Raw genomic sequence first — 12,505 nt, 5'->3', positions numbered from 1 at the left:
TTGTGTAAACAATTTCATTGGAACACATCCAGCCCATTAGTTTGTGCATTATTTATGGCTGCTTTTACCCTACAAAGGTAGAGCTGAGTAGTTGTGACAGAGATCATAAGTCCTACAAAACCTAGAATATTTTCTATTGTTTATAAACTTTTATAGAAAAGTTGGCTGACTCCTAGCCTAGAGTTTAACTTCAGAGTGATCTTACATCCTAGATTGTTATGGTTTACCACTGAGGGAGATTAATTTTAACGAATTATTTTTAATACCCTCTTTTACTCCAAGTAGTCCTTGTATACGTGATAAATTGTATGGAATTTTAACTTTTGATATTTACACTATATACTGAAGTGCAATGCTTGATAAAAAATTCTTTATCCCCTGAGGTTTCTTCCAAACAGTACTTTGATATGCATAATCTGAGTGTCAAGGGAAACGGACTTTCTGCAATTGTAGCCTCAAAGTACTAGCCCAGAGTGCGCAGGACAGAAAGGCTCATGGACCCAGTTAAGATGTTTGAGTCACACAGTATTAAATCATTTAAAAACACACAGCAAAAAATAAATAAATAAAATAAAATAAAATAAAAACACACAACAAAAATGGGGCAGAAATATGGAATACATTAACAAATTCAGGGTAGAGTGAATGGAAGGACTACACTACTTGAATCTGAGTTGTGTGATGTGCATAATAAGTTTTGTGTCTCTCTCTGTTCAGCAGCATTCGTTTTTCTTGCTGCTGATGTGGTTATAAGGACCAGAATTGAGATTCAAGCAGATGGACCACAGATGGAAAGTGCTCTAGCCTGTGACACAAACTCTTTCAGAAAGACTCAGGGTTAGGGTCACCTGGGTGGCTCAGTCAGTTGAGCATCTGACTCTTGACTTTGTATCAGGTCATGATCTCACAGTTCGTGAGATCGAGCCCCATGTCAGGCTCTGCACTGACAGCACAGAGCCTGCATGGGATTCTCTCCCTCTCTCTCTCTCTCTCTCTCTCTCTCTCTCTCTCTCTCTCAATCTCTCTGCCCCTCTCCCCCACTCTATCTCAAAGTAAATAAACTTAAAAAAAAACAAAAACAAAAACAAAAAAAGAAAGACACAAGGACAAGTACCTGTTGTTAATAGTTGTAGTTTGCCATTAAGGCCATCAAAGAGCCATAGGTTTTGTGTTCCTTGAGCAGAGGACACAGAAGACCTAAAAATGGTGTCACCAATGGATTGCCAAATTAGAGTCATTTGAACAAGTGTCATAAATATTTACCACATCTTGAATATTTGGTGCCTCAAGCAATTTTAGAGTATCACAAATATTTAGCGCTTCTTATACATTTAGTCTAACATATATTTAGTGAACCTGTTCTCCATGTGCATGTAATGCCTCATGAGTATTAAATATTGCTCAGTTCTTTCATTCCCTTCTATCTAACTTACATACCCTTTACTTAAAAACTACTTGCCTGTACTGCAAAACATCTTAAAAGATGTAGCCCATGTTTTGTAAACTACAAACTTGAACTAATGTACTTACTTCACTTGTGTAATAGAATTAAATGTTCTCAAAGGCAAATGCACATTATGCTGAATTAACATATTAAGCAGTGAAGTAAAACCAGACACAACACTCATAATTAAGGTAATAACAGAGACACTGAATTTTAAATATCTGTGATATTTTAAATAACTTGGAATCCCCCAAGCCACTTACATCTTGCTTAAATTGCTTTACTCAAAAAAAAAATTGCTTTACTCCATAATTATAGATATTGAATTTTTTGAGTAAAGGCAACAATTCTGTTTCCATGATGTCTGATGGCGCAAAGGTCTCATGCTACTTTGTTTATAGCTGTTGCATGATCTGCTGAATAGATAAATGACTTCTTTTTTTCATATTTTGGAGATTTTAGGTCATAGTCAAACTTTTCATCTACTCACATTTCTTTCTTTGAAGGAGGAGAAGTTAATGTCAGTGATATTCAAAGTATTCTGGAGAAAATGGGGGTAGAGCTCACAGATAAGGAGTGCTCAAAACTAAAGAAATGTCTGCCAGTCAATGGTGAGTATTTAAAAAAACAATGTAGCCTTTAAGGAACTCAGACTTGTGTTTATTTTTTGAGAAGTTCTAGAATTATTTCCATTTGATAAAAACAGGATTTAGAAGGAATTATGCAGTTCCAGTTTAAGAAGTAACCCCAGCGGTGCCACTTTGTTTATAGAATCATTGGCCCCTTCAGTCACTAACCTGGTATTAAGTCAAGGAAGTGCCTATTCTAACTTTTGATTCTAGTCAGAAGGCATCCTCAAGAATAAACAGGGACATACAGGAAAGTAAAAAGAGTGAGAAAATACCAGAAAGGGAAAATGGGGAAATTAAAGGGAGGCATAGGGAATTAAGATGTGTGTGTTTCAGCATAGTAGAGTGCCCATAATAACTCCCTCAGAAGCCAGGGGGCCATATTGAAAATTTTCTCTACTTGTTAACTGTTTTCTTGGTTATTTACAATTAAATGAGGCCTTTTCTGGGGGTAAATTATGATGTCTGTCTTTCCTAAATGCCTAACTTAATCTTTCATTGGTGTGGTCTGATTTCTTTCTTTCGTACAGCTGTTGGAAAGGTGTACCAAAATAGGTTGATGGATGGTGTAAAAACCCTTAAAGGTGAGTGACAGTTATAGCAAAAAAGCAGATGAATCTGAATCTGAAAAGCAGACGAGAAGCCTTTACCACTGTGTGTGTATGTGTGTGTAAAACTACATTCATGTTTTTTCCAAAGATCTTTTCTGTATTTATTTTACGAAATGGCCTCCTGTACCATTCTTTTACCTTAAGATGGAAGCAAAAATCCACATAAAAGTTGAACTCTTGAATAACTTCACCCTTAAGGAAATGGTAAACTAGAAAAATGTCTAATCAGCACAAGTAGGTAAAAGGAAGTTTATGTGTATAGTCATGGATTCTAAGATCATGAAGAAATGTCTTCTTTGAAAATTCATGACTATGGACCTATGTTCATGTTGGTTCCAATTCATATTTGCACTCCCTGCATGGCCCAGGAACTCACAAAAATTTAACAAAAAGTGAGGCACCTGGGTGGCTCTGTCAGTTGAGTGTGTGACTTTGGCTCAGGTCATGGTCTCATGGTTTGTGGGTTTGAGCCCCATGTCACGCTCTGTGCTGAGAGTGCAGAGCCTGCTTTGGATTCTCTGTCTCAGTCTCTCTCCGCACCTCCCCCACTCACACGCACGTGCGTTCTCTCTCTCTCTCAAAAGAAATAAATATTAAAAGAAAAATCTTTTAAAGTTTGCACCAGCATTGTAGTAACTCTAGTATTAAAGAAATTCATCCTCATATCATGGTCAGAAGAATTTTCCCTATAAAACTTTTCTTAAAATGAACTTGAAACAGAAAATTACAAAAGATGAAAAAATTTTGCCAAAAGGGAATTAAAAGCAAAAATGAACTATTGGGACCTCATCAAGATAAAAGGCTTCTGCACTACAAAGGAAACAATCAACAAAACTAAAAGGCAACCATCGGAATGGGAGAAGATATTTGCAAATGACATATTGGATAAAGGGCTAGTATCCGAAATCTATAAAGAACTCACAAACTCCACACCTGAAAAACAAATAACCCAGTGAAGAAATGGGCAGAAGACATGAATAGACACTTTTCCAAAGAAGACATCCAGATAGCCAACAGACACATGAAACGATGCTCAACATCACTCATCATCAGGGAAATACAAATCAAAGCCACGCTGAGATACCACCTCACGCTGCGTGGTCAGAGTGGCTAAAATGAACAAATCAGGTGATTATAGATGCTGGCCAGGATGTGAAGAAATGGGAACCCTCTTGCACTGTTGGTGGGAATGCAAACTGGTAGAGCCGCTCTGGAAAACAGTGTGGAGGTTCCTCAAAAAATTAAAAATAGATCTACCCTATGACCCAGCAATAGCACTGTTAGGAATTTACCCAAGGGATACAGGAGTGCTGATGCATGGGGGCACATGTACCCCAATGTTGATAGCAGCGCTTTCAACAATAGCCAAATCATGGAAAGAGCCTAACTGTCTATCAACTGATGAATGGATAAAGAAGATGTGGTTTATATATGCAATGGAATACTACTTGGCAATGAGAAAGAATGAAATCTGGCCTTTTGTTAGCAACGTGGATGGAACTGGAGAGTGTTATGCTAAGTGAAATAAGTCAGGCAGAGAAAGACAGATACCATATGCTTTCACTCATATGTGGATCCTGAGAAACTTAACAGAAGACCATGGGGGAGAGGAAGGGGGAGAAAAGAGTTAGAGAGGGAAGGAGGCAAACCAGAAGAGACTTAAAAACTGAGAACAAACTGAGGGTTGATGGGTGTTGGGGGAGAGGGGAAAGTGGGTGATGGGCATTGAGGAGGGCACTTGTTGGGATGAGCACTGGGTGTTGTATGGAAACAAATTTGACAATAAAGTATATTTTAAAAAAATTTGCCAATATATACAATAAAAAATGGAACGCCCAAAGACTTCATATGATACAAATATTTTAGATAGACCATAAAATAAGTATGCTTTAAAGGACTAAATTCACAAAAGGAAAATGGAAATACTCTTAAAAACTAGCACAGGAAAAAATGGATTTGAAAGGAGTCAAAATTTCTAGAAATGAAATGTCTAGCCTGAAAAATTTAAAAACATAATGGTTTTATTGGCAGATGTAAATGAAGAATTAATTGGATTACTGGAATAGAACTCTGAAAAAATTACCAAGATTCCAGCATAAAGACAAAAAAGTAACAAACGGGAAGGAGGAGTAAGAGGCCTGAGGGTCAGAGTGAAAAATCTGCCAGTTTATCCAACAGTATACAAAAGAGCTAACAGAGACAAAGAAAGAAAATGCTAATTTGAAGACCTAACAGTTGGTAATTTTTTGTGATTGTTCAAAGACATGGATCCTAAAACACAGGACACGTAATGAGTCCTAAAAGGTTGCTTACGAGGTCTCTGGTTAATCAAATCGTAAGCAAGTCACAGAACACCAAAACAGAACAAAACAAAACCCTACGGGCAACCACAGTGCATTCTGACTACCTACAAATGAACAATTAGACTTATAGTGGACTACAATGAGATGCCACCTTACACCCCATAGGATGGCGATTTTATAAAAAGGAACAGAAGCGCCTGCATGGCTCAGTCAGTCAGTTAAGCATCCAACTTCAGCTCAGGTCATGATCTCACAGTTCGTGAGTGTGAGACCCACATCAGGCTGTGCTTTGGATCCTCTATCCTTTCTCTGCCCCCCCCACCACCACACCCCGCTCATGCTTTCTCCACTCCCCCCTGCTCAAAAATAAACATTTAAAAAAATAAAATTTTTTAAAAAGGAACAGAAAATAACAAGTGTTGGTGAGAATGTGGAGAAGTTGGAACACTTGTGCGCTGGTGGTGGAAGCGTGAAATGGTGCAGCCACTATGAAAACCAGTATGGCAGTTCCTCAAAAACCTAAAATTACTACGTGATTCGGCAATTCCATTTCTGGGCATGTGTCTTAGTGCATTCAGGCTGCTATAATAAATTTCCAGGGACTGGATGGCTTATAAACAACAGAAGTTCATTTCTCACAGTTCTGGGGACTGGAGTCCCAAGATCAGGATGCCAGCATGGTGGGTAAGGGCCCTCCTTTGGGTTGTATTTGTACAGTGACTTCGCATTGTATCATTCCAAGGTGGAAGGGGCAAGGGATCTCTGCAGGTTATCCTTTATAAAGACACTAATCTCATTCATAAGGGCTCTGCCCTCATGACCTAATAACCTCCCAAAGGACCCATCTCTTAATACCATCAATTTGAGAATTAGGTTTTCAATATATGAATGGCAGGGGGTAGGGGGGCACACAGACATTCAGGCTTTTGTAGTGCGTATCCAAATTTGTATATCCAGCACTATTCAAAGAGCCAAGAGATGGGCTCAGTCTGTGTGTTCATCAACCTTAAAATGGAAAGAAATTGGGACACAGGCTACAACATGGTGAACATGGAAGACATTTTGCTAAGTGAAATAAGCCAATCACAAAAAGACAGATACTGTATGGTTCTGTTAATGTAAGATAACCTGGAGCAGTCAGATTCATAGAGACAGAGGCTGGGTGTAGGGAGGAATGAGGAGTATTGTTTGAGGAGTACGGACTTTTAATTTGGGAAGGTAAAAGGTTCTGGGATGGATAGTGGGTGATGGTTCTAAAACAAGGTGAGTATATTCCATGCCACTGAACTCTATCCTGAAAAATGGTTAAAATGGTAAATGTATGTCATGCATATTCTACTATATATGTATATTTCAATCTCACAAGATGAGAGAAATTATTAGACATTTTTGGGAAAATTTATTCAGAGGAAAGAACCATGTAAACTGTTCAGCAAACAAAAATAATACTTTCCTACTGGCAGAAGCATATGAATTTTGTTTTCTGTATTTCTGTAAATCGTCTTGAAGTTCTGCCACAGTCTTTAAAAGCTAATTATATAAATGGATTCCCGCAATTACTCATTGGAGGAAATTCTAATTCCGCCTTTATTACTGACACTCTTAGATACAACTGAATATACATTCGACCTTTTTCTTTAAGGTGAAACCAATATCTATAACACACAGGAATTCATAGCTATTGTCACATTCTAAGGTTATTCAATGTTGCTTACATTCTTCTCTTTCTTCCAAGGAGGGATTGTTGATGTTGCTAACCTAGACACTGCTTTGCAAAACATGGGAATGAATCTCACAGGAATGGAAAATAGCGATTTGATAAAGAACCTACCTGTTGATGGTGAGTAAGCATATAAATTTTTGCATCACTGAATATAACTTGAGTTGTGAGCTTCTATAAAATCATCTCTGAACAAGTTTGTTTGCCAGTAAGAAGATATTTGTAAAAACTTAGAAATGAGCTCAGAAAGAAAATAAAGTAATATTCTTTCTTGTCATTTTATTAACATATTTCATCAATCTTTTTAATTCTGGATCCAAAGGAATGCTAAAAACATAGTTCTTTGATTAGGACTACAAAAAGTGAGGGAATAGATAAATAATTAGGGGTGAAAATAGCATGAAAAACGGTCTAGAGGAGATGAATACAGAAAAAATCGGAAAATAAAAGAGAAAATGTGGGAGATTAAACATGAGAGGCACATTCCAAAGCCGTATGATAGCACTCATTCATTTTCTCAGAGCGGTCTGCAAACACTCAGGCTATAACATACAGAATTTTGCCTTTTTCTGAAGCTACATAATATCCCACTCCTATTTCAAATTCCATGATCTAACTAAAGGCCACATTCTCAGGCAGCTCCCTTGAAGCTAGAACTAGAAACACTGAAATACAATTGAAGCTGAATGAGGGCTGAAATGCAGTGGTTCAATGAAAATATTATGCTAAGTGAAAGAAGCCAGTCACAAAAGAGCACGTATTGTATGATTCCATTTATAGGAAATGTCCAGAATAAGCAGATCTGTATGTACTACATATTAATGTTTCCATTTGGATTTTTAGAAATCTTTTCCTCATATAATATACTGACACTTAGTCCTGACACTTTCCCTGACACAGATAGATTAGTGATTGCCTAGGACTGCGGTTGGGGCTGTAGATGGGAACTGCAAATTAATGGTATGAGGTTTCTTTTTTTTATAATGAGGTTTCTTTTGCGGAATATGAAAATGTTCCAAAATTAGATTGCAGTGATAGTTGCAGAATTCAGTCTATATCCTAAAACTGTTCACTTGTATACTTGAAATGGATGAGTTTGTTTGGTATGCAAATTATATCTCAATAAATTGTTTAAAAACGAACATTGGCCTGCTCGGTACTTTTAGAGCCAGAAGATAATAAAGAACAAAAGTGACATGAAGCTTCTATTTACATATTTGTCATCTACAAGTTAGACAAAAAATAATAATGTGTGCAAATGCAATGTCTTAGTTGTTTTTGGTCTAGTAAGGAAAAATGAATCTGAGATCCTATAGAATCCCAAATTTCTATCTTTGTAATATGCTTTCATGTTAATGTCTTTAAATATTGATTTAAAAATATACAGAATCTCTACTTTTAAAATGATCTCAAGCCAATCACTGAAGTGATCATTAATTTACTCATAGGGAATAAAGGAGTAAGAAACTCTGTGTCAAAAAAAAAAAAAGTCAGGAACTACTAAGTATCAGCTTATTACATAAGGAGATCAATTGTGAGAGCCAGGTACAAACATTAATATGTAGCACACAAAAATTGTAAATTCCGTTCCTTGTGCCTGATGTAAACAGTGGAGAGTTTCCCAACGTATAGGAGTCATGAAGCCGACTCTGTGGGAAATGGTGACTTAATTTTATATCTCATCCTTAACTACCAGAGGTTTAATTTTCTGTAGTTCAATGAATCAAAGCTCTAGTAATATTTTAGAACTTCTGGCTCAAGATGAATATAGGATAAAATATTAGAGTATACATATATTGCTTTCTTTTTTAAATTCCATATTGCTAATGAGTGCCGGTGTTATATTTGTATTTGATTTACGTGGCTCTCTTAACAGATAATGGGAAGGTTGAAGTGAAAAAGTTAATGGATGCATTGAAAATGTTTTCTGGTGAGTGGCAAGTTACTATAAAATTGTACTATTTTTAAAATATCTCCTCAACTTCCCCAAACTGTTTATATGTCTTTATATTATGTCTCATTGAATACTTGTTTTCAGAGTCTTATGCTGTATTTATTTGTACAACTTAAATTTTAAAAATACAATGAAAATTCTGTGTCTTGGTAAGAAATCTGGCCCAAATGTTTTTAATAAAGCAATAATACCACTTACCTCACTAATATTCAAATAATCCCATACCTTGATAGGCATATATGAAGAGGAAAATCACATAATTTAGGATCTCCCCAGAATTCTAAGTTCCCCTGCAAAAATTATAAATTTCCATGATTTCCATCATTCTAACTTGCTGGCCAATCTTAAAAGCAAATCTACCCTCTGCTGCATTAGATGCACACAGATCCATCACTAAGAGAGTATGCCTTTTAGGAGATTAAGGACCTGTGTTCTATTTGTGGCCTCCCTGTGATTCTGTGTAGTTGTATGTGTTTCCTTTTACTCGCTCGCTACCTCCGAGCTGAAGGTGATCATTTTTTCATTATCTGGAATCATTAGATTCCAAATTGTCACGCACTGATGTTCCTGTCTTTTGAAAGGAAAAAAGATTGATGCCAACGATCTGCTAAAGGTCCTGGGAGCCATGGGGATCGAGCTCCCTGAAAAGGAACTAGTGAGGCTGAGACAGACCGTGCCTATCGACGGTGAGCCATATAAGTCTCAGAACAGCCTTTCCGGGGACGTTGGTTTTGGGGGGTCATTGTCAGCAGTTCTAAATTGTTGTCTCTTTGTTTCTCCTAAAAAGTACTGAAAATAATTTTTAAAACAAATTAAGTTTGCTGATGTACAGATTCAATCTGTGAACCCAGCTCTTTAACCATAACCATATTGCCATCAGAGTTGATGCAGGTTGTAATAACACTACCCAGTCACGCCCCTGAGAGGCCTGCATGATAGGAAGGAAACTGAGGGAAGTGAGACACAGGTTAAAAAAAAAAGGGGGGAGGGGACACAAAGAAGTAGTGATTTTTTTTTTCCTGTACAGTATAGTCTTCCCAGCAGTCTTCTTGGTTGCTGAACACTGGGTACATTTTTGTCACAATTTTTTTCCTAAAATAATTTTTATTTGATGAGGAGATAGAACAGATTTCCTAGGGAAAGAGTAAAAAAGATTGCTCCTAGAATTACCCAATCGCCCAAAAACTGTGTGTCCATGTTCTTTTCCTTTGGATATAAATTATGGTTATTCTTTTTTAATAGCTGCTGGAAAGGTGTATAAGAACAGATTGTTGGATGGTGTGAAGTCTGTAAAAGGTATTTAAGAACCATGATTAGCAGAAAAGTCTGCTAAATGTCAACACAAATATCAACACAAACATCTTACCACCAGGTTTTGAGTCATGTCTACATTCCTGTATTTAGATTTTTTTATTTCATTATGTTAAGTATTTTTGCATAATCACCCATGGTATAGTATTGCAAGGGATCCATTCACTCTTGGAGAATATTTCTAAATAGCACCCCCAAAGAATCATTTGAAATCTAATTTATACAACACATAATATACAGAATATCATAGGCAGTTTTTCTGAGCATTTGCCCACCAACAATACAAAGGATTTTGGAGTGACCTTTAATAATTTTATGGCACAAATCAAGTTATTTTCTTTTTTATTTTATTTATTTATTTATTTATTTTATTTATTTTTAAGGCAGAGGAGACAGAGCATGAGTGGGGATGGGGCAGAGAGAGAGAGGGAGACACAGAACTGGAAGCAGGCTCCAGGCTCTGAGCTGTGAGCACAGAGCCCGACGCGGGGCTCGAACTCACAAACTGTGAGATCATGACCTGAGCCGAAGTCGGACGCCCAACCAGCTGAGCCACCCAGGCGCCCCTCAAGTTATTTTCTATAAAACATTCTTTCCTAAAGACCAGTTAACCACAATAGCAGCAACAGCAAATGTGGAAAAGAAGCATGGTATTGTGGCCAAAATGCTTTTTTACTTCCTCTTCCTGTAGGTCCTTAGAAAAAGAGACCAGAAGGGGAAGTAGGAAGGGAAAGAGGAAAAGGGTAGAAGGTTTGCTGCTATTTAATGAGAGAAGCCTCTTGCAGGTGGCAGGTGGCCTCCTGACATCCCAGATACTTGGAATAATTCCAGTCAGCAACATTCTTGGAGAATTTTGTGGTGAATGTGTTGTTCATGACAGTTTTCTCTTTGAGAGCATTGAATCCATTTTTATAGTCTTTTCATCTTTCATACACTTTTTGTATATTGCAATAGCAGAACATTGATGATCTGAATCTTGAACTATCCCTCTCAGCTGATCCCTTGGCTTTGTTTTGGGGACAGACCTGCACAGTACTCTCTCTGTATTCCCCATGGGGACAGTCCTATCATTGGTATTCTTTTGGCCCCTCTTTTAACAGATGAGTATTACTTAATACTACAAATAGTAACTTTAAACACATAATCACAGCCTGTCACCCAGTAATGCTTCAACCTCAGAATATTTTTTAAGTAGGCTAAATGCCCAATGTGGGGCCTGAACTCACGACACCAAGATCAAGAGTCACACATTCTACTGACTAAGCCAGCCAGGCACCCCCAACCTCAGAACATTTTATCTAAGTTGTTCTTGACATCATTTTCGGTGATTTACTGAGTCAACCTTATATGCCTGTTCACTAATACAAATAAATTGTACCTTTTTCTTTGTTTTTTTATCATACTAAAATGCATGTGAGAAAAAAAATTATATATAATCTTTGGAAATCACGTAATATTTTTTTTCATGATTACTTCCTGTTTGTTTCTTTCTTTTTTTTTTTTTTTTTCAACGTTTATTTATTTTTGGGACAGAGAGAGACAGAGCATGAACGGGGGAGGGGTAGAGAGAGAGGGAGACACAGAATCGGAAAGAGGCTCCAGGCTCTGAGCCATCAGCCCAGAGCCTGACGCGGGGCTCGAACTCACGGACCGCGAGATCGTGACCTGGCTGAAGTCGGACGCTTAACCGACTGCGCCACCCAGGCGCCCCACTTCCTGTTTGTTTCTTAAGGAGGAATGGTTAAAGCCACTAACCTAGACAATGTTCTGGAAAATCTGGGAATTGAACTCACAGAAAAGGAACGTGAAGCTCTGGCAGAAAATCTGCCACTTAGTGGTAAGCATTGTAGATAATAATGAGCCTTAGGAGTTTACATTTATGAGCTTGTGTAAGAGAATGTATATTAACTAGTGATATTTGGTATACCAAAAGAAATTAGAAGCATTTGCAAAGATAGGGATGAACAGTCTTCATTTAAGAACAGATCATGTATTATTTAGGGGAAACTACATTTTTATTTAAAAACAAACCTAAAATTATGTCCCGGGTAAATGCAGCAGCAGTTAAATTCTTTCCCCCGTGAAAGTCCAAGGCGAGAGTGTCTTTGGGTAATGGACAGTGGCTCTTCTCCATTCAGCGATACAGGGATCCGGGTTCCTTGCCTCTTGGATTCCTTTTTAAGGCCTTGTCATCGTTTCTATCTAATGATGGAATGGAAAGGAGAGCATGAAGGAGAGAGAGTGCACGCGTTATTTCCGCAGCCATTCCTTTGTGGAGAACTGGTCACGTGGCTGCGCCTAAATAAATGTGAGGCGGAGGTGGGGCGGTAGAGATGTAGTATCTGTCTGGGCATCCACTTCCATTTATGATTCTATGCTCTGAGAGGAAATCAGAGTATTGGTAGGTAGTTAGCTGCTTTTTGTGTTTTGTTTTGTATTCATTGACAGTTGCCTCAAATATACATGCACCATGTGATTTGAAGCCCAGGAGGCCTTCCCTAAAAAGGCTCCGTGAGACTAGAACTGAAGAAGA

The 12,505-nt window shown here is 37.7% G+C and overlaps 1 protein-coding gene and 1 pseudogene across 1 annotated transcript in view; both read left to right on the top strand.

Annotated features, from left to right (window-relative positions):
* Nucleotides 1-12,505, top strand: part of LOC124522185 (leucine-rich repeat-containing protein 37A2-like) — a 334,305-nt pseudogene that overhangs the window by 195,987 nt on the left and 125,813 nt on the right.
* Nucleotides 1-12,505, top strand: part of LOC124522177 (uncharacterized) — a 130,818-nt gene that overhangs the window by 82,540 nt on the left and 35,773 nt on the right. Inside the window, exons 19-25 of the mRNA XM_047093476.1 lie at nucleotides 1,951-2,055; nucleotides 2,604-2,657; nucleotides 6,723-6,827; nucleotides 8,584-8,637; nucleotides 9,243-9,356; nucleotides 9,904-9,957; nucleotides 11,705-11,809. Of these exons, the coding sequence (XP_046949432.1) occupies nucleotides 1,951-2,055; nucleotides 2,604-2,657; nucleotides 6,723-6,827; nucleotides 8,584-8,637; nucleotides 9,243-9,356; nucleotides 9,904-9,957; nucleotides 11,705-11,809 (591 nt within the window). The remainder of the gene's footprint in view (nucleotides 1-1,950; nucleotides 2,056-2,603; nucleotides 2,658-6,722; nucleotides 6,828-8,583; nucleotides 8,638-9,242; nucleotides 9,357-9,903; nucleotides 9,958-11,704; nucleotides 11,810-12,505) is intronic.

This window comes from Lynx rufus, unplaced genomic scaffold, assembly GCF_022079265.1.
Source record: "Lynx rufus isolate CCGP_SWC_20201006 ecotype Redwood Valley unplaced genomic scaffold, mLynRuf1.p SCAF_34, whole genome shotgun sequence".
NCBI lineage: Eukaryota > Metazoa > Chordata > Mammalia > Carnivora > Felidae > Lynx > Lynx rufus.
The sequence above is the reverse complement of the archived record's forward strand: the minus strand, read 5'-3'. Positions and strand labels throughout refer to the sequence as shown.